The 22,338-nt window shown below is 39.1% G+C and overlaps 2 protein-coding genes across 2 annotated transcripts in view; both read left to right on the top strand.

The window, feature by feature from the left end:
• The window catches only part of LOC140283077 (CD9 antigen-like), a 237,946-nt gene that overhangs the window by 168,596 nt on the left and 47,012 nt on the right, over positions 1-22,338 (top strand). The window lies entirely within an intron of this gene.
• Positions 5,416-22,085, top strand: LOC140282642 (acyl-coenzyme A thioesterase 5-like). Its single transcript, XM_072377153.1, has 11 exons — positions 5,416-5,512; positions 13,371-13,576; positions 14,861-14,960; positions 15,757-15,941; positions 16,683-16,846; positions 18,147-18,266; positions 18,718-18,800; positions 18,892-18,985; positions 19,155-19,235; positions 20,089-20,230; positions 20,612-22,085. The coding sequence occupies exons 2-11, from the start codon at positions 13,384-13,386 to the stop codon at positions 20,731-20,733; spliced, it is 1,284 nt and encodes a 427-aa protein (XP_072233254.1). The 5' UTR covers positions 5,416-5,512; positions 13,371-13,383; the 3' UTR covers positions 20,734-22,085.

Genomic DNA, 22,338 nt, shown 5'->3' with positions numbered 1-22,338 from the left:
AGGAAAACCACTTCCCTTTTCGCAGAAACGTGCAAGTACGCGACTGTGTAGTCGTGGCATTTGTAAAGCCGTAAAAAAAAACCTCCCCAGTGCTTTGAAGGAGGAGATTTTGTCTTCAGCTTCATATGTTTGTTTGTCTCTGAGACAGCAAAGAAAGACGAAGACTTCCAGGCAAGAAACAAATGACCAGGCTTTGGTTTAATGTGTTCATGTTGGCATTACTTTCTTAGGTGGAAAGTCTCCTTGTTGTGAATTTATATTACATTTAATCTAATTTTACTCTCTTGTTACTCTGTAACAACAATCTTTTAAGAAAAAACACAAGCTCTGAACTATAAATGCTCTTAGCATACTTTTAAAAAGACCTTTTTGAGCTCATCAGTCATCATTACAAGTGCATGTGATGCCCAGGGGAAACATATAAAGTAAGATAGTGTGAGAGTTGGAGTTGCTCCTTTGATTTACAGTGACATACTAAAGAAATTAAAAAGCCAAGAAGGATTAAAGGATGTGCAGATATCAGGGAGGTTGTTTTCAGTCCGACTATGCAAACACAGAGGTGATGTTGAGTAAGACCCTCACATCTGGGAGACATCGTCATGAGTGTGAGTTGAGGTGGTGGTGCGTGTGTCACTGAGTTCCCACGACAAGGTTTGTGGAAACATGACTGGCAGGATAATCAGAACCAGCAGAGTAGCTCAACACTGAACTTTCTTTTTAATAAGATGAAAGAGTTTCAATTGCTTTATGACTGCAATAAATATGGTCACTAAATACTTTGTTTGATTAAATCAAGTTTCAACTGTTTCATGTTTGAAAATTCCAGGTTATTAAAGGTGCTCAATGTTTATTTTGTGTGGGTGGTAAAGCTTCTGAAGAAGCATGTCTCAAACCGAGGAAACAAAACACAGGGTGTACTACGAAGTCACATTAACTAGCTGGAGGGGTGCGGTGAGCACAAGGTCAGTTTTCAGCATCACAAAGGTGGCTCTCCTGTGTGTTCATGAATCTGACAGTTTTCTGGAAAAAATTCTTAAGAATATTTTAATGAATGAAGTCCATTGTATTTAGATGTGAGAGCGTTTCAAGCGTTAGTCCACAAAGTTTGTCTAGTGTATGAAAGGGTTTAATCAGAGTATCTCCATAGCAATGTGATGGTCACATAAACTATTTGATATTATATAGTTAAATGGCTATTTAAAAGGTCAAAAATTATTGCTCATCCCTGCTCCAAATATGAAGCAAATGCAATTAAAATGACAGTCTTATACAGAGTAAGGTCTTAAATGAGTTTATAATACACTATTGCTGCGGCTCTAAATACAGCCTCTGATACTTCTACTAATGACAGCGAAATCTGACCGAAGCAACATTTAAACGTTATGAAGAACTCATGAATCGGTGCCGGTATCTGCGTTGAATAGAAGCTGGACTAACTGACAGAAAAACAATAAGTAAACTCATCTTAAAAGCCGGCCAGTAAATACAGACGTCAGATGGTGAAAACATCAAACAGTTCATTCTTTATGAACTGTGCTTACATTCCCAGCTAAATGTATGAATAACATAATAAATATATATATTCTCCTCAGGCAGCATTAAGAAATATGTGACACATTAACCCTCATGTCTGCGTAGTGCTGAATGGATTGTTTATAACTTGTCAGAGACATCGAACATAGAACTGACAACAAAAAATGTGCAGGTGCATTGAGGCTCATGGAATGAACGTTAATCTTTATAATGGGTTTTCCATAAGAGATATCATCAGAGCTCCTGCTCACTGAAAGAAGGGTGGGCTGTAACAACTAATGAATTATCATCTGTAGCCATGTTCTGCTCAGAGACAACACAAAGGAAATGCATTATGTGATGACTTCGGTGTTCAGAAGTTAACATTTAGAATTCAAAGAAAAGAAAGAAGATGTAACAGGGTGCTTTATAAGCTTAAGCAATACAGGCTGCACATGGGAGGGTTTAGAAAAGGGAGGGATTAGAAAAAACAAAAAAATAAGCTGCACTAAGGGACTGAGTGAGTCTTAAAGGGTCATTTCACTTAAAGCAGAAAGAAAAGTGAAAACAGAGGCATTTCATCTGTAGTGCTCAAAGTTTTGGGAAATATCAGAATATAAAAGTGTTTTTTCAGTAAAGGAGAGAATTTCCATCAGAGCTCTGAAATAAACATCGTAACACCAAACATAGAGGCTGAAGGAGGCAGGTGTTTCCCTGCTGAAGAATATAGTTAATGACAAAATGTTCTAATATGACTAATACAGAAACAGCACGCCCTAGTGGTCAAACTGCAGCATCCATTTTTTATTCTGTCGTTACACAACAGAAAAATGATCATCAATCCAACCAAAATTGAGCTTTCAAAATGCATGTTATCACACTGGTGCAAACTGGGCCGACACATCCAGATAATGCAGATGGGAAATGGACCGAGGTGGTCTGTAAAAGCTCCCAAGTTCCATCTTTTTGTAAAAACAGTTCAGTGTAAGTGTACATTAATAGAGCTGAATTTCCTATAAACTTGTTTCTTTTGTCAGGTGGCTAAAAGCATCAGAAACTGTCACTTATAAGAAGTGTGGTCTTTTGTGTGTTTTGTGTGTTTCTTTGTGTCTTTTTTCTTGTTTTGCATTATTTTATAATCATTTTTTGTGCCTCTCTGTGATTGTTTAGTGTATTTGCAATTGTTTTCTATCTTTTGCGACCATTTTACCCTCTTTCTGGTCTTGTTGCATCTGTCTTTTCCATTATTCCATCTCTTTGTTTTGTGTGATTTTATGAACATTTTGTATTTCTATTTCATAATCATTGTGTGATCCTTATGTCTGTATGAAATTAAGTAAAAATAATATTTAATTCCAAAGGGAAATTGTATTGTAGCAGTAATGTTTAAAAAAGGTTTCATGATGTGTTGTTATTACTGCTGGCAGAAAGAACCTCCTGTTTCTCTGTGTTACATCATAGATGAAGAAGCCTCACGCTGATCACACTCCATTGTTTCAACACAATGTTATGAAGAGGATGGTCAGTTTTGTTCTATGTTTTCCAACTTGCTCTTCATTCCTCTTTTAAAAATCAGCTTTGTTTGGGCTCTTTGCAGTCTCCCTCATATTTTGTTGTTTAGCGTCTCTGATCTGTTTTGTGGTCCTTTAACGCCACTCTGTGGTCATTTTTGCTTCTTTATTTTCTCTCACCTTGGTTTGAAGACTTTGCCCGTGCAACTCTGACCCAGAAGCAAACAGTATCTTATAAGTTTGTGAATATGACAAGTAAAGTTTGTATTTCACTGCTTTCCACCTGAAGTGTATGGGACAAAGTTTCTGGACAAAACAAGAATTGTGTCTTCATTTATAAAACTGAGCAAATATGCTTATCTTTTAGTTTAAGTTTAACTGTCTGACGTAATCATTTCAGGGCTGACTGGACAGATTTTGGGAGGCGTGTAGTAAATCCCTCAGAAAACTTGTAAAGCATGTTGATAAGCTTTGAAGTCCATCAGATATCTCACAGACAGCCGTGGACTTCAACCAAGAGCATTTGAGGACTTCAAACTCTGTGAGTTCTTCCACATTTCTATACTTTCATCAGCTGTATATAAATGTATTTGATTAAAGACATCCATGTTGAACTAACTGTGTTTTTAAAGCTCCCTTGAAAACAAGTGTGATATGTTAAAGTCTGATATATCACATAAATGCCAGCATCTGGCCCAACAACAACATCAAAAATCATCTGGTACGTACTCTTTATGATTAAGCTGAAACTTTTGAATTTCCTTGAAAGATTGTGTACACTCAACTAGACTGAAATGGACCTTGGTGATGTTATGAGGAGGATGGCCAGTTTTTTTCTTTGTTTTCCAACTTGTACGGCATTCTTCTTTTAAAAACTAGCTCCAAGCGCTCCAGAGCGGCCCCCTGCACAGAGCCGGCCTCCTTTATCAGTTCGCTCAGGTTCTTTAAGCCACTGAGTCTGATGCTGCCCCAGCAGATGGCTGCAAAGCAGATTACACTCTCTTCCACAGTCTTGGAGAAGAAATGCAACCTCTTGGTGCACATATAGAACGAATTTAGCTTCAACTGGAAGCACAGCCTGTTGTGTCCTTTCTTGAAGACAGCTTTGGTGTTGCATTTCCAGTCCAGTCTATTGTGCAGGTAAGCTTCCATGTACCAGTATTCCTCCACCACCTCCACATCTAAACTGGAAACAGTGTTTGTGGATTTTAGGAGGACTGGGAATAAGCCCTTCCTCATATCATGGCTGAGGAGATTCTGGACCCATGGGGCAGACAGAGACAACACGGCTAAAGCTAAAAAAAAGGTTTATTTAAAAAAGCAGGTTTATGAATGTATGAGGTGAAGGGAACTGAGCTAATTACTAGTCTCAACACTGGCTGACAGGGATGGTCTGTGGAGAGGAAGAAGCACAGTTAGAAAGGGAAGACTGTTGGAGGCAGTAATGACGATAGTGGCTGGAAAGAGTCTGGAGGACGATACTTGTACCAGGGTTGGTCAGGGGGCAGGCTGCAACCCAAAAGTAACAGGGTGTAACATTAGAGAGCAGGAAAGTGGCTGAGTATCCAGAATTAGAAGTTTGCAAAGAGGAACAAGAGGCAAAGTGGACGAAGAGGAAGGATCTGGCTGTGAGCTCCACAGTGCGAGGCAGGTGAGTCTGCACACAACACAGAAATGAGAGTTATCAAAAAGGTGGAACCAAAAAATACAGAAAGCAACGAGGAGAGGACGATCTGGTGGAGAAGCACAGCCGACCTTAAATACACACCCACAGATGAGCGGATGGCTTGCACATGTGCAGGAACAAGCCCGGGAACACGACTCCGCTCGAAAGAGATCAGAGAAAATCTGCCGACACAGTGCAGAGTCATTTCAGTATTTATTTTTGTGATCGTTGTGTGTAAAACCTCAGTTTTCTCAGCTCATATATCTCAAACATCTCATTTTGTATTTCTTTCCAATGACTTTTTGCCTTTTTTATTTGTCATTTAATGCCTATTTGTTATTATTTTGTGTAACTGCAGTTGTTTGGGCTCTTTGCAGTCTCCCTCATATTTAGTTGTTTAGCATCTCTGATCTGTTTTGTGGTCCTTTAATGCCACTCTGTGGTCATTTTTGCTTCTTTATTTTCTCTCACCTTGGTTTGAAGACTTTGCCCGTGCAACTCTGACCCAGAAGCAAACAGTATCTTATAAGTTTGTGAATATGACAAGTAAAGTTTTCACTGCTTTCCACCTGAAGTGTATGGGACAAAGTTTCTGGACAAAGGATTGTGTTTTTATTCATAAAACTGAGCAAATATACTTGTCTTTTAGTCTAAGTTTAACTGTCTGACGTAATCATTTCAGGGCTGACTGGACAGATTTTGGGAGGCGTGTAGTAAATCCCTCAGAAAACTTGTAAAGCATGTTGATAAGGTTTAAAGTTCATCAGATATCTCACAGACAGCCGTGAACTTCAGCTGAGAGCATTTGAGGACTTCAAACTCTGTGAGTTCTTCCACATTTTAATGTTATATTTTCATTAGCTGCATATAAATGTATTTGATTAAAGATATTTATGTTGGACTGGATAGGTTAGGGGTATTATTGCCACCTTTTGTGTGGAAGACCTGGGTCCAAAGTGGGTCCTTGGGCAAGACCCCTTTACCCTTCATGCCTACCTGTAAGTCGCTTTGGATAAAAATGTCTGCTAAATGCATAAACTAAATGTGTTTTTGAAAGCTCCCTTGAAAATAATTGTGATATATTAATGTCTGATATATCACTTTGTCAAAGTTCAAAAACTAGTCTGGTTTGTACCTATTTATCTGTTCAAATTCCTCCCAAATTTGAACAGATAAAAAGGAGATAAACTAATGGCTACTCAGACCTGGTCCACAGAAGAGCAAATTTTTTATGATCCAACAGTTATGGGGAAAACAGAAAATATTTTATCGCGATGGAATTTCTTTTAATGTAGTTTTACTGCCTGATGCAAAGCTGCTGGGAATATAATTGATTTGTTTCAGTCTGCCTTGTTGTACACCATGTTTAACTCCTTATTGATCCGATGACACCAGAAGCAGTTTCTACTGTTAAACCCTCTGAATCGTTCATAAAAGTAATGAGAATTTTGCTTTTAAAGTGCACGAAATAACTACAAATAAGCATTCTTACCATGTGAATTGTATTGTATTGTGTATTTGTCTATGTAGCCATGAATTTTTTGTCAGTTTTGCTTCTTTGTACATGTGTGTATTTTCAGGGGATTTTTTGTTATCAATTTCATTTGATCTAGTTTCATTTACGTGATTTATCTAGTTTTTCTGTTTATTTAGGTCACAGTGTGACTGTAAGATTCCCCAGAGCAGGTCAGGGTTTCAGATTAGAGATCGACACATGTAAAAGTACTGCTTCTCGACCAGCCACTTCTCTTAGCAAATGAAAAATAAAAGGATGTTGTGTGGTAACAGTGAGTCATCTCATCTGTCTGACTCTGAATAGATTTACAGTGTTTGGCTTTCACTCAGAAGCATCCTGACAGCCAAAGGAAATGTTTATCTTGGCTAAAACAGGGATTGGTTGCTTTAACGTTTGTCCCTGCCGATGTTTCAAGATGTGGATTATAACATTTATGACTATATTTATTTAAGAAAGATTATTTTGCTCATACGTCATATTTACATCTGCATACACCTTATTGAGGGTTTTATAAATTAATTCAAATCAATAAACAACTAAAAACGCTTTTGTTAACCCCTTAACATTTTTAACGTTGCAAACTTTTCTCAGACCCCCTTTTCAAAATTTCGGTCAGATGCTTATTTTTCCGCACATTCTTGATCATAACTTGAGTTAACGTGCATGTATTAGCCACACCGTGATACTGAAACAGCCCTTTAACCTTTTGACTGGCATCTTACTCGTTCCAATAGATGACTGTTTACCCTGTCTGCTGGTGCACAATAGTCAGAAGTATCTGCACCTACTGTTATAGCTAATGAAATTCTGAAAATAACGGTATGCAGGTTGCGGGGTTTTCTCTTCTTCCATATATGGCAAATGTAACGCGTAAAAAAGCGTCACAGAGAAGTAGTTTAGCTTCTTGAGTTGCAAATGACGCATCGTCGCATGTAATTTCAGATTCTGCCGTTTATTCGTTTATTTTTCTACAACATGGCTAAACAAACGTCAAAAACAAAATACAGCGAGGAGGAAGCCTCGGAGGTTAGTTTACGACGGGACAGTGATGCTTGTGACGTCAGAGGGGGACCGTAATGATGACTGGACGAAGGAGGAAAGCGGTCCTTTCGACAAGTAAGTATTATTTACATTTTATTGTTATTTTACTTAATATTATAATAGTTATAGATAGATGGATAGATATATACTTTATAGTTAGATACTTCATTGTTCCCGAAGAAAATGTGGGTTCAGCATTATCACTCAGCAGCATTCTCATCAATAAAGCAATAAAGGTAGAGTTAATCATTATATACACAGCTCAGTCTTTCTTGTATTATGCAATACAATCTGTGTTGTACATAATACAACGTCTGAAGTGAATTCAGACGAGGCAGTGGCGGATTTAGCAATCCGCTAAAAACTGGTACTGTTTAAACCTTTAAAATAAACAACAAAGAAAATAAATACAAAACATATTAACAGTTTAACTTTTTTCATGCAATATGATATGCATCACCAAAAAGCCGGCAACAAAAGCACATGCCAGAATCCTTGGACTTGCTGTAGACTAACCAGGACCTGTTCCTCATTGACATGAAATAATTGACTTTTGTGAATCGCCGACCTTCTTCGTTTTCGAGGGAACTCTAGCTCATGTTGAACAGGTCCTGTCAACACAATGTCGCATCGTTCCCTCTCGTTAACAACCGTTGGCCACAGCGCCGGCGCTCTGTCGATTTCTGCTGCTTTGTGGAGAATTGCTACCGCCGGAAAAACCGATAGGTGTGTCTATCGATTTAAGCTGCCCTATCAAAAAATGCTACTTTATGGTTTTCCACCTCTGCATATCAAATAAAGACATAAAGTAAGTGTTTTCTTCTCTCATGTGTGTAATTATAAAAAGTGTAATGAAATTTATTTATATCAGGGGTAGCAATCAAATATCAAATATTGCTCCCGCTACTCAATGCATTCATGTAAGACTGCTCATCACCTCACCGCCGCTGCAGGATGAATGGCAGCATATTCATAACATTTTCTGATCAATATATCAGGGGTAGCATATTTTGACAGTACAATAACACAGTGAGGGGCCATTGATGCAGGATTCCAACTGCCTGCTCAGACCACTGCGCTACTGAGAGCCCCGCAACCACATTTTTGGCATTTGTACTGTGTGCCACTATCTTTGAATGTGCCCACCGACTGCAGGAATCGCACTGCACCTACAAAAAAAAGAAATATGTATGTATATATGTATTTACATATACATTTACATATACATATGTATATATGTAAATGGAAATAAGCAATAGAATACAAAGCACTATGTCTGGGCAATTAATAGAAAAAGAATCAAAACTGACATTTATAAACTTCAACTGACTTAATCTTGCTCATGTCAATTAATTGTGGTTTTCACTGTTGCCATGACAGTAAAGGATGCATATCTTTAAGGAAATTGAAAACTGCAGTTTATCATTTTAACCCAACCCATGATCTTTTCATAGCTATAATCAAGTGGGTTTTGTGCCCTACAAATTTTATGATACTTTACCAGGTGTCCCCACCTGTTTCCAGATAGGAGCACACCACGCAGTAATCATCTGCTTTCCCTGTAAACCATGGAATTTTTAACATTTAGAACTAAACGTACAAAGCACAATTTGTACATATATAGTCAATAAAGTATAGTCAACTAAAATCAGTGTTCGATACCACTGACTGAAGCACAAGGCAGTGCACAAGGTACGTCCAACTGGGCTTGTGCAACAGCTTGTGGCGATGTTTGTGTCCTGGCAATATTCCCATGCTCCATGTATTCTTCAGCAACCTGCAACGTGACAGTCGAAAAGTTTGTGTCAGTTTGACTTTTATAATCTGTTGCTTTAAACTCTGGATGTAAGTACTTTGTTTTTTTGGCAAAACTTCAAAAACAAAGCAAAAGAATGACAGATTATAGTTGATATGCTTCAATGAGTCAGGGTCTGGAAGTTTGGACAAGCTAGATCTAGAATATAAAAGTACATGTCACAACCCTACTGAGCTACATGTCAGGTGGCACAACATAGTTTGATTCATATTGAGGGCTCTAATGAGGGCTCAGAACTGGGCCCTCATTAGATCATGGAATCATTTTTCCCGATTTCTCAACATAGGTCTATTTGTGGAAAAGATATATGTAATACTTGAGTTGTATAAAATCTTTTTATTTGTTTTCTTCCTAAATGTCTTTGAGTTAGTGGTCAAGAAATTTGATGTTGTTGACTGAGGTTCAGTAAGTCTACACTCAAAATGTCAGGTCATCACAAGTCTGGTGCCCAGAAAAGAGAAGAGAAGAGAAAAGACAATAAAAGGTGAAAAGAGATTTTCTAAACAAATATTTTTTTAAAAAGGTGGTGACGGTGAAGCTGGGTCGAGTCAATGTAGAGCGCAAGAAAAAGCACAGTCAACCTTGTAAAGTAAACTAACTGGCCAGCGCTGATGTTAACGTCTGTTAGCCGAGTTTCTATAAAAGTCTAAAAGACACAAAATGTTATCTTTAAACAGCTGAGTTTGGTAGCTCCACCGGAGAGGAAGAGACAGAGAGAACAGAGAGTCAGCTGCAGTCAGGTGACAGAGAGAGTGAAGCCGAGGCAATGAAGCACAGTATTTTAGTACATTGGAAACAGTCATTTAAGAAATTTGAACATTTCTGTAAAAGTAGTCATTTAACCATCAACACCAAAATGCCACAGCTCCAGGCGTCCTGCTGTTGGTTGTGTGGCATTTTCTGGACAGTCCATTTTTCTGTGTGCTGATGACAGCCTGCCTTCTTCAACAAGTTTCTAATTGTCAAAACAGTATAGAAAAAAAGACAAATACACACACAATGATGTTTCATGAAAACTGGCATCATTATCAACACTTTTACATGACTGTAAAATTGATTAGCTTACAAAGATCATCAATGTGTTTCTAAACCCTAAACAACATTAACTCCAGCTTCAAAGCACTTTCCTCTCATATGAAACCTCTTTTCCCAGTGGATCATGAGCAGGGGGTGGAATAGTCCCGAAAACAATGAGGTGGACACAGTGGAACTGAGAAGGTGAATAGGTTTCTGTCAAAGTTTTTAGCTGTTGTGGAGATTCAATCTGAAATGCATATCATGGTGCTTTCAGCCAGAATGCAAACACAGCAGAAGTATTAAGAATGAACACTTGAATCTAAATCGAATCTACCCCACCTGTCTGCTACCTGTAGGGGAATTTTTTTATTTCTCTTTCTTACTTGTGGTAGAGGTCCTTATCTAAGTCGTCAAGAACAGCTGATTCTCTATTTAAGCAGTTAAAGATTAGCTGCAGTCAGTCTTAGGTTGGCGCCTGACTCGTTTGATCAAACTATTGCTCTGACTTTTTTATACTCTATTTGCTTGTTATTTTGCCAGGTGTCACCCCATCATTATCTAGTAAACAATACAACACCGAAAAATATAGAGTTGTGTTTAGCCGATGGGCTTAATTTGTCCGTTTACACTTTTGGCAGTGACTTAAATACAAAGAACATTAATTTAAATAAAAATCATATGCATTCCATTTTTAGAGAGAAAACATTCAAACTTGCCTTCTTTTTTTCAGTGACACTGTGCAAGTACGCATCAATAACCTGCAATGCAAATCAAAGACAAAAAGAAATGTTTTTTTACTACTATAGGAGTAAAATACTATACTATAGTACCCCTTTCAGAGCTTTTATCAACATGGTTTGCTTTCTTACATCATCAGACAGCCATGCAGTCCCATGCAGTGTGCGAAATGATGTGTCATACAGCTTGAATGGGCCAACAACTCTTCCACCTGGCCCTGATCATTAGCAGCCTACAACTTTTGAACTGACAGAATAAATGGTAAACCAAAGACAGACTCTTAGTAACATTGTATTGCTAACCTATCATACACGAACATCTGAATGCTACACTTATCTGAGTTTGTTTCAAACATATTCCCATCTATTTGAATACAGGATATGCCTATTAGGGCATAGTATTGATTCAAATTTTCCAAATAAATTGTAATAACAATATCCCAATTACATCTGATCACAGGAAACAGTTGAAGGACAACTAATTCACTGATAATTGATCAAATTAATTCTGTTAACCCAGCCGTATTATTCACAATGTTTATGCTATAATATATAACCAAAGTGTCTTTTTGAAAAGACCAAGACATAAGTATTCCGATTTCTACATCAAAATGAGATGCAGCACTCAAAATAACAACAAATAAGAAAAATATAAACTTATGCATGACACAAAATTCTTCAAATAATATCCTAAGGGTGCTGATGTAGAGTACAGAGTTGTATATGGAGTTGTTAAACTTCCCAACCTGCATCTGTCTTGGTCTTTTCATGTTTGTGTATTAAATACTTCTACAGTTTGAACAGGGCAACACCATCCTCATGCCAACAAGAACAGAGGTGGTCCGAACAAATGACCAACAGGTCAAACCTAACTCACAGCAGGGCCCTATTATGACAGTCGAGAGTCGACGCCACAAGTGCCATTTTGGTCATGCAGATACCTGGCGGGCTGCTAGTTTCACTCAATTTAAAGCACTTGAGCCACTAACCTGTTCTTAAAGACAATGAGAAATTGTTGTGAGATACGCCTTGTACACACCCATGACTAATACAGAGAGTAATTACGTCCCTTTTAGACTTTATGCCTGGGACAAAGACAGTTTGTATGCCCTCTGAATAGTGAAAGTGACTTGGATACGCCCCTATGAACAGTGCGCTGAGCACCATCCGCCGTGTGCTTAGGACCCTCAAAATAGGGTTTAAAGTTTATTGACTACAACCTCTCTGTTTTATGTTGTCCTCTTTAGATGGCAGCTGCTGTGGCTTTAATGACATGCAAAGTTATATTGACATATAAACTTGTCCTACATTTTTTTCATCACAGTGGTAGGCAGGAACTTCATGTAAGGCACATGTATGCAGGTTTTAAATGCTGTGTTTTTTATATTTTACCTGTTTCTGGAGGCCTGACCTCATGGCAAACTGTATGACACTGTTGTTGTGGTCGAGGGCTTTAATGGGCCGATTCCATTAATGGAATCCTCTGATTCTTGACAGCGGGCAGTCTGGCTCCTTCGGTATGGCTTCAAGTGGTTAAGGCTGTACTTATTCTTTAGGAGTGGCCCTTGAGAATCTGACAGCGTAACAAGCTTGCCACTAACGCGTCTAAATACATAAGGTCCAGAAAAATCAGGCTCAATTTTTCCACCTTTTCTTCCCTGTTTCCTCATATTATAAAGCAGGACCTCATCACCAACATTGTAGGAGATGTTTTTTTATTTCTTCAGGGCTTGTTTGGCATAACCCTGCCTTTGAGATTCCTGTCTGTTTGCAATGCTGGCTGCTGCTTTTGATTTTGCAATCTCCATTGCCTTTTGTTGTTCCTGGACTACCGCATCACACTTGTTTGCCTCTTGTAAAATGATGGTGGAAAGCTGAAATGAAAAAATATAAAAAATGTTACTTGAATGCAAACGTGAACGTTTAATGCCAAAAATGACATGACAAAGCCTTTGCATAAACAGATAGGTCTGTCTATCAGTTTGCACCAAACTAAAAACAAACTTACCGGCATGTCAATAGGAACCTGGGAGGGGTGGTTCATGCTGATGAGGCAGATCTGTGAAATCACGGTGCTTCTCTCCCTTTTTCCTGACTGTCCCACTCTAGGGATGGAGGGATTTTCGATCAGATCAGCGATCGAAGGGAGGATCGTGATCTTTTTTTCAAATGGCGATCTTTAAGACAATCTTGAATTAATTTAATGCCATAAGATGTTAAAGAAAGAATCTGCGCTTTACTGCACTAAAAATGTTTCTCACGGAGCAACATGTCTGCATACAGAGCCCTTTGATCTGCAGCTGAGGAGTGAATATTAAACTCTTAATTACATCCTGTTGCATCTTTTTTCCCAAAAGCCTGCACTCCGCGGACGCGGGCTCTCTTTGTCTCTTCTGTTCTTCATATTCTTGCTTGCTTACTAAACACTTTCTCTGCCACAGAGCTGATTTTTAGCTGATGTAACTGCGTCTGCCCTCTCAGGCGATTGGCGACAGTGGCCAGGATCGAATGATCTGAACACAGGACTCATGCAAGTGTGTTTTTGTCTCCACAGATGATCTGCAGTCATGTCTCAGACTCTCACTCCAGTTCTCTCTGTTCACCCTATTCGGGCTCTGGCTGACGAGAAGTTCAATGTGTTGGTGGAGTATCTGGAACCAGGATGTCCAGTCACCATCCGCTCCCTCCACCATTCGGAGGACAAGGACTACTGGGAGGCCTACGGGCACTACATCAGCGACCACAGAGGAAGCGTGTCCAGTGAGTTGTGGTGTCTTGAAACTGAAGTTGTTTTCACACAAAACAGCTTGCCTTGAAGCATAAACCAGGAGATTGTCCGCACCATACACGTTCTTGTCAGTGTAGATATCTATGTTTGTGTCAGATAAGGGTTGGTGTCTGGTGTACAGGATACAGGGATGTTCTTTGGTCAGAAGCAGCCTGTACTTTTGCTCTTTTACTTTTGCCTAACATTTCCAGCATCTGCAAAACAATGAAGAAAAGGCTAAAAAACTACCCAAAAACACGTAAAACAACTGCTAAGACACTTAATGACAACAAAGAGACTCAAAATGTGCACATGAACAGACAGTGAAGCCCATAAAGACATTCAAAACAACCACCAAGAAAATAAAACCTAGGGAAAGACTCTAAATGGCTGCTTTTCATGAGTTAAAAACAATTAAAATACTGTGGTGGAAATTTCAGTAATGCACAGAGTCAGTTCTTTTCTTCTGAGCTGATAAGAGGCTTTTATAATAAAAAAGAAGATAAAAAAGAAAAGGGTTGCAAGAGAGAACAACACAGTACAAAATACAGAGTTGCTCTGGCCACTGAGGCAAAAACACAGTTCTATTGCCCACTTGTCACGTCATCTCTCTTTGGGTATAGTTGATTGTTTTTATCTGGTCTACCTTCCCTCCCCAAACCACAGTTAAAGTTACCCAGACACAGTCGTAAATATCAGCTTCATCCCTGTCCCCCTTAAAGTGCAGCTATCTCATTATAACAAGCCCACCATTGCAAGGAGGAATTTAAGAGAACAGGACAGGGTGGTACCTTGCGGCTCGGTCATTTGCAGGTTATACACAGTAACACTCAATACAATGCATAAAATAATTCATTTTCCATTACAATACCATTAGAGAAACCCCTTAAAGTCTTTTGTGTGTTCTGCTTAAGTCAAACTGCAGTTTTTGGCTTATGATGCTTATTTCTTGCCTCAAAAGAAATGCAGATGATTGAGATGAAATAAGCGATTAGTCTCCCTGCAGTCCACACTCAAATCTGATTGGCTGAGAGCTAAAGCTACAGAGAAAAGCCTTACGCCACCATGAAGGGTGCTTTTATAGCCAGTGAGGCTAAGTCTTATATTACACGCCTTATATAGCCCTCCAGTTGATTTTCATCTTTGTAGGAACACTTTACTCACCCTTAGTTTTTTTTTAAACTATGGACGTAACTATCTATACAGAGAAAATATGCTGACTCTTTTTGCTGTTTCAATTAAGTCGCTTCTTACATTTTTTTCTCTTGTTCTTGCAGTTTCAGAAGATGTGAGTACAGGAGGCACGTACACTGGAAAGCAGCCAATGGGCTTGTTGTGGAGCATGCGCCCTGTCCCAGGGGGCCGCACCAACCTCAGGTAGTGTGAAGTTCTCCAAGCGCCTGGTCGAAAAAAATCCTGAAAGAATCTCACAAGTCAGTGTTCATAAGATTCTGCACTGGTCTCTGTCGCCATAGGATAAAAACAGATCATCACACACTCCACTGGTCTGGGTATCATCACATAATCCAGAATTTATTTATAAAACATGAAAACCTGAAATTTCTTCTTGGCTCCGTACCTGAAATGAAGAAAGCCAGTTGGTTCCAGAACGAAAAGTTTGCGATTATTCCTCTTGGATTTTGCAGATAAAACTAAATCTGGTCAGGTGAAGGTGGTTTCGAAGGGGGATCCTCGTAAGATGCACTCATGCCTCGGCACACAACGCAGCAGCACAAACATTTACATTCTTAAAACTGGTCTGGCTGAATCGGGACTCAAATCTGAACACAAAGGCGGTGAACCAGAATTCTTCCACAACCATGTAAGAGACTGAGAACGTCATCGAGAAAACCATTACTTCAACTTATTGCCGCTAAAGGTGCTTCTACAAGCGGTCGAGTCACGGGGTTCACTTAGTTTTTCATACACTGCTTTTGTGTTTTGTCTCAGTTTTTGTTCCATAAGAAATGACAGACGTCCTATTAAAATATGTCATGTGTTGTTCTTCATCTGGAGTTGTATTTATCTAATTCTAAAACCTGGCAATTACCAGATGATTGTTTTTAATGTCATGAAAAATGAAATCTTGGGATTGAAAGAGGGTGCACTTCTTTTTCTTACAACCTAACCTGAGGCTGTTATTACTGTGTGCTAAATGACGTTCCCCACTCAGGCTAAGGAAGCTGAATGTGAGCACCCCCATGTTGGTCAACATCTCAGTCCACAGTGGACACAAGGGCTTCAGGGATCAGCCTGCTCTGGCTTCGGTGCTCACAGAGAGGTGGTACATGGCTCCAGGCGTCCAGAGGATCAATATCAATGAGAAGGGAGTGCGAGGGACCATGTTTATACCTCCAGGTATACCTCTATTACCCGCCAACACTGCTTTTATCTGGCTTTTGCTAGTCTTCGGAGTTAAATTCACTACATTATGCTTTGAAAGCAGCTTTAATAAATTAGTCTGATAGTAGTACATGTAACAAATCAAAGGGGATCCCTCTCTGTGAACTTTTGTGAGCTGTACAGGTGCAGCATTCCTGTGTTGGATCACTCTCACTGCTCTCATATCTGGAATATTGGCTTCTTATGGGTTTTATTTACCCCTCTCCATGCACTTTCAGCAAATCGCACATCTGTCTTTGAACAAACATTACCACACAGGAATGTTGCTGGGGCCTCCCAGTGGTTCAGTTTCATATTAAATCCACACTTGAGTTCGTTACTTTCCCCCACTTTATTTGGATGTGGACATGAGCAGCTCCGAATCGCAGATGAAGAACTCCAGTGGGTCCGAACACGGTGGTTGATAGACCTTTCAAGAGGGTTATGGTGGGTGTCTTGAGACAGCTTAATATAACTCTGACACTAAAAGACTATAAAACTTAATTTGGTTAAGCTATTTAACCTGTGGGAAAAATGTCTAATGGCTAAATCTAATGCTCATAACTAAAGGTTTCTAAGCCTAAATATTCACAAATGGAAACATCCTAGGTAAAAGTACGAGGATTTCTTCTTATTGTTTAAATTTTCATATTAAATCCACACTTGAGTTCGCCACACACTTTTCTTAGGAAACCTCTGCTCTCCTCCTCCCACCAGGTTCAGGACCCTTCCCTGGGATGCTCGACCTCTGGGGAGGTGGAGGGGGGCTACTGGATTATCGCGCTGCCCTGCTGGGGTCTCATGGTTACGTTACTATGGCCGTGGAGTACTTCAAAGTTAGTGACGCACAGGCGGCAGAGCCTGTGATGAGCTACTTTGAGGTTTGTGTATTTTTACTATAGAGTTTCTACACTGAAATGTGAAAGGATATGATTGACAACTCGTGGATAGAAGCTATTTTTCAGTCTATTTGTTTTAGTTTTAATTGTCCTCTATCTTTCCCAGAGGGCAAAGGGGGAAACAGATAATGACCAGGGTGTGTGTAGTCCTTAGCGATACAGCTGGCTTTCTTTTTCAGTTGAACAGTGTAAATGTCTTTGAGTGAGGGCAGTGATGATCCGATGACTGTATATCCGTCTATTAGTATGTTTTCTATCTCTGACTGGTAGAAGTTGATGAACAGGCGATCAGGGATGTGAGCATTTAACTTTCTGAAGAGGTATAGTCTCTGTTAGGCCTTCCAGTCGAAGTTGGCTGAGATGTGGAGAAACATATCAAAGATCAGTCATATTTTCTTCAAACGTCATATATACAAGATATATAAAGATTTTAGAGCTGTGCGCGCAATAAAATAATCCCTTCATCAAACACTTTGTTGCCTTTAAGCAGCAAAGAACTCAATCCCTGCTGAGAATGACCCTGGAATTAATCACAATTATTCTGAGGAAAGGTAGTTCAAACTGTGTATGATGATATAAGTTATTGCAGTTGGATGGAGAACACAAACAAGGCGCAAAGATGGATTCTACATGAAATCTGAATATTCACAAGCTGTTTACACCGTCACCTGTCCAGGGTGTACCCCGCCTTTCGCACGATGACTGCTGGGATAGGCTCCAGCCCACCCGCTACCCGACTAACGGATTGACGGTATAGGAAATGGATGGATGTTTACACCGTCGATCCAAGGAGCAACATAAATCAGAATCAGACTAAAATGGTCGAACCCTGTGGTTTTGTTAATACATTTTACATGTATAAGTTCAAATGAAAGCATTATAACTTTAATATGTTATTAAATGCTGAACTGCTCTCTTTGGAAAAATGTGGAACGTTGAGGTCTTTAAGACTCCAGGGAGCTTTGTTACACGAAGAGAAGAATTCTGAATTCATGGTTTGTTAAAATGGATTTCACAGGAAGCTTATGATGAGAGCTTTTTTTTCATCACTGTAACACATAGTATTCTTCATTTTGACATGATTATCCAGGTAAAACAAGAGGATCTTTGTACAGCCTAAAGAATGCATCCAGAATATCAAATACCATTTTTCTTTTTCAGTAGCCTCCTCCTGTGACCTGTGGGAAGTTGTTTATCTTTATTTTTATTTAGAAGCCATGCTGTGAATGGAACATGTTTGTCTGTTGCTGATATTTAACTCCTGATATCAATCTTGGAACAGAAAGCATTTGAAATGCTCAGAGATCATCCTCAGGTGAAGTCGGACAGGGTTGGGATTATCGGTCTCTCCTTTGGCTCCCTTGTGGCCCTCAGCTTGGCGGCTGAAAGCATCATCATCAAAGTAAGTTCTTGAAGTGGAGTAGTTATTTAGTTTATTTATTTAAACAGCTGCAGTTCATGCAGGCATTTTAAAGATAAAGTCCTCTTCATTCCAATTTATTGAATATCTTTGGGTAGTTTTTATTTTAAGCTTGATTTATATTTATGTTTAGAATTGATGGTTTAGGTACAATAAGATGTAACTTTGTACCCCTCAGTTTGGCCTGATATACACTTCCAAATATACAGACTAAACAAAGACTGAAACAAAAAATAAAAAAGGGTGCATCTCCTTTCACTTCTAAGGTTTTAACAAAAACTATGCCAAAATGCAGAAGTGGTTTGTGAAAAACTAAATACACCCTATGATTAAGAAACGTTGGAATACTTTCTTTTTCCCATTTCAGTATTTTCACAGATCATTATTGACTGTAAATAAAGGATTTTGTTCTAATACATTTATTGTGTGTCAGCCCCATTGCATTGTTTGCATCAGCACCATCCACACTAAACCACCTGGGAAGGACCTGAGTCTATTCAATCCAGTATTCACCAGGTAGGTGATGCTTATCAGTAACACCAGTGCACGGCATACTGTTGGAATGATATGAATGATGAATGTTGAACATTTTTATACATCACGGCAGCAAATCTAAGGAGATGCGCGTGGATGAGAACAACAGTCAGATCTGGAAGGATGCATGTCTGCCTCTTATTGAGGATCCTGCAATGAAACTGAACGTAAGTATAATCCCATTCTGGCCTTTTATTACAGCCTGGTAGCAATGTTGATTTTTCCTGTACTTAAATGTCTGATCAAATACAGCAGAACCAATGTCCCACCCATCAATCTGAGCTGTTACTGGGTTTGTACTATTTTACCACATTTTAAAGCTTTCCTTTGTGCTAGGTGGGGACAATAGACTGTCCAATGTTGCTGGTAAACGGCTGTGATGATCAGAACTGGCCTTCAGTGGAGACAGCTGCTGATGTGAGTTCAGATATGCACATTTTTGTGTTTTTGAGGACCTCTGTTCCCAACTTTGTTTCAGCAACTTTTATTTATTCATTTCAAAGCACCTAGCAACAAACATAATGACTATTAGTACAGTCGCCAGTAACCTTTGAACCTTTTCTTACTTTCTAATCCTCTTATATGAAAATGTAGCTGAGATCACAACACAACCACTATGATTGAATTATAAGGATTTTTAAGATTAGGATTTTATCATAGAGGGCCAGAACCGTGAAAATGCCTTCAATAATTGTTGTAAATAGAGAGCAAAGAGAGCAAAGGACAAAAAAATGGCCAAATTCTCCAGTGTTACTTTAAGAAGCATTACTGCATGTGTGAGTGCAGAGATAAAAGAGAAGCATTATACATGTAAAGAGCTGAGAGCAGGCAGAAGCAACCTGATAAAGTAGATATGCCAGTTGGATTATGACATCATCAAGCACCATGCAGCGACTTTTCTAAGATGCTTTCCCTTAGAGCTGATTATCAATGATGAAGACAAGTGATCGCAATGCCAAAAATCAGGTATAACACTGTTAATAGTCATTTCCTGAGGACAAAAAAATATTGACTGATCTCGCACTTAGGGATGTAACTTTGCAACCAATTAAATGCTCCCAGTACAATGGAGCTGACCAATCAGAGCAGACTTAGCTTTTCCAACTTTAACACAAGTTGGTGAGATGGAATTTCAACTGGGATTAACCAGAAGTGACTGCACTGTTGCATGTTCAAAATAGAATTTTACAGAATCTGTTTTTACTTCAGTGTTCTCTTGCACATTCATCAAAATAAACATGTCCAATTTGTGCATTTTTCTTGAACCCAGATAGAAAAGATGATGTGTGAAGCTGGGAAGAAACATCTGCTGACCAGGCTGGACTACCCGGACACTGGTCATCTGATTGAACCTCCGTTCGGACCTCATTTCAGAGCTACTAACTTTGTGATAGGCAGAACTAAAGAAAAAGGTGAGTTCCACATGCACAGTGAGGAGAATCACACCATTTTTGTGGATAGTACCCGTTTACTCACACCGAAAAAAAGCTTTCCAGCTTTATTAACATTCTGATTTAACATAAATATATCATATGAGCGCTCACAAAATTCCAAAGACAATGTGGGAGTGGAAAAGTGAAGATGAGCTGGTTCTAACTGCTGTAATTGGGATCAAAGCACATCTTACGGTCTGTGGTGGACCATCATTTCTGACTGGCACAGTGCTGAAGTACTTGCCAATCAAAGGTTCCAGGTGTGGTGTCACTCAATGCATCAATTCTTCCAGCAGTATTGATTTAGAGTTTTTATTCATCAAGTGTTATTGGATGATTCTTTAACAATGTGTTTTGCAGTGGTGGTGCTGTGGGGAGGACACACCAAACCTCACTCTGATGCTCAGGAAGACTCCTGGAGGAAGACGCTGAGATTTCTGCATCAGCATATGTACTGCAGCATGAACAAAGCAAACCTGTGAATGATTACATGACTTTGGGATGCATTCCAGCCTCTGCAACATCACTACCACGTTGTATCAGATCCATCCATTTTTTTCTATTATTCTTCTAATGAAGCAATAATGTTAAATTTGTCTTTGAATGATATATTGTGAAAATGTTCATTTAATGCTATTAACAGTCCATCCTTCCATTTATCTGAGGTCAGGTCGCAGAGGCAACAGGTTCAGGAGGGAAACCCAGACATCCCTTGCCTTCCAGGTCCTCCTGGGGGATCTGGGGGCCTAATCAAATGCCCGAACAACACCTGACTCCTTTTTATGTAATGCTAGCTTAATAGCTGATGTGAACAGTATAGAAAAATCTTTTCAGTCAAGAAATGGAAGCAGAGGAGGGATTGCCGTATTGATTACGGGTCGAGCAGCTCAGCTCTTAGTCACGTGAACCAGCCATTCTATTTCGAACAGATATTATTCTAACTGGGACTTATTATACTCATGCCCAGCTCTATATGTCTGTTCCAGACATTATTCGGAAAAAAAAGAAAGGAGAAAGATTTATTTATTTTTATACTGGCGGTCTGTTCATCCTAAAAGGAACCATTTCAGCTGCTGTAAGTCCTCCCAGCTTACTAAGAGCCCACTCTCCTCTGATTGGTCAACATCTGGAAGCCTTCTGAAGGGCAGACTTGTGAGCTTTTGTACCAGTGCATCTTTTGTGTGTTGTGCTTATGACAAATAATGTATAAAACCATATGTAATGAGGAAAAAAAGCATTGGAAACAACTGTTCCAGGCTGTCCAAGGCCTGAGCTTTTGGTTCTCAACTGCTTTTACATCATTTTACCTAAAGTTTTGGAATTTTATCCTTTTTCAGTGGTTCCTTCTGATATTGTAACACGTTGCACTTTCAATGACAAAAACACAGGAAAACATAATGTGTCCCCTTTAAAAGTCCTTTTTAAGGAAAACTACGCCAACAAAAGTTAGCCTGACGGTGAAGCCGAGCCTTCAGAGTAGTCTGATAAACATCATTTATTTATACTGACAAAGACCTCCAGTTTAAATGATTAACAATTAACATTCCCCTTATGAAACTGTGATTGAGTTGTGTTAATGCATACCAAAGATGATTGAGCTCATTATTTTGATTGATGCTATTAATCAGAATGAATTGCTCAGAAATGATGAACTGATCATTAATGGTCTCACTGTGGACTCGGATATGAGAAACAGTTTTTGCAGTTGATGTCTGTTCAGATTTTTAAGCTTGGAGTTCTATATCTTTTAAGATTTGACGGGAGTAAAAATAAAATATCAAATTGCTGTCAACGTGTTGCAGTGGAAACAATTTTAAAGGCGGATTTGTGTAAATTTGCTGTTGAAAAATGTTATGTAAAAATCTTTAAAACCAATTAACCTAAATTAAGTTCAGCTTAATTTTGTTCACATTCCCAGCACATTCAACATATATTCATCTATACCTGAAATATAACCTCAAACCTGCGAGTATATTGACCCGGTCGATAAGTTTTATACTATAAGGATCGTGTAAAGCCCAAGGCAGACGGTAAATGATAATACACAAACATTCATAGCAACATGAGTCTTTATTGCTCAAAGCACA

Source organism: Leuresthes tenuis, unplaced genomic scaffold (assembly GCF_036924035.1).
Source record: "Leuresthes tenuis unplaced genomic scaffold, fLeuTen1.0.hap1 SCAF_23, whole genome shotgun sequence".
Classification (NCBI taxonomy): Eukaryota; Metazoa; Chordata; class Actinopteri; order Atheriniformes; family Atherinopsidae; genus Leuresthes; species Leuresthes tenuis.
This window is presented reverse-complemented; position numbering and strand designations above follow the sequence as displayed.

Bases quoted from the DNA above. Each gene is read 5' to 3' on its own strand.
- LOC140282642 (XM_072377153.1), top strand. From the start codon at position 13,384: ATGTCTCAGACTCTCACTCCAGTTCTCTCTGTTCACCCTATTCGGGCT. The intron at 14,961-15,756 runs GTAGTGTGAAGT...TTCCCCACTCAG, and splicing joins GGGGGCCGCACCAACCTCAG to GCTAAGGAAGCTGAATGTGA. The intron at 18,267-18,717 runs GTAAGTTCTTGA...ATTGTGTGTCAG, and splicing joins CTGAAAGCATCATCATCAAA to CCCCATTGCATTGTTTGCAT.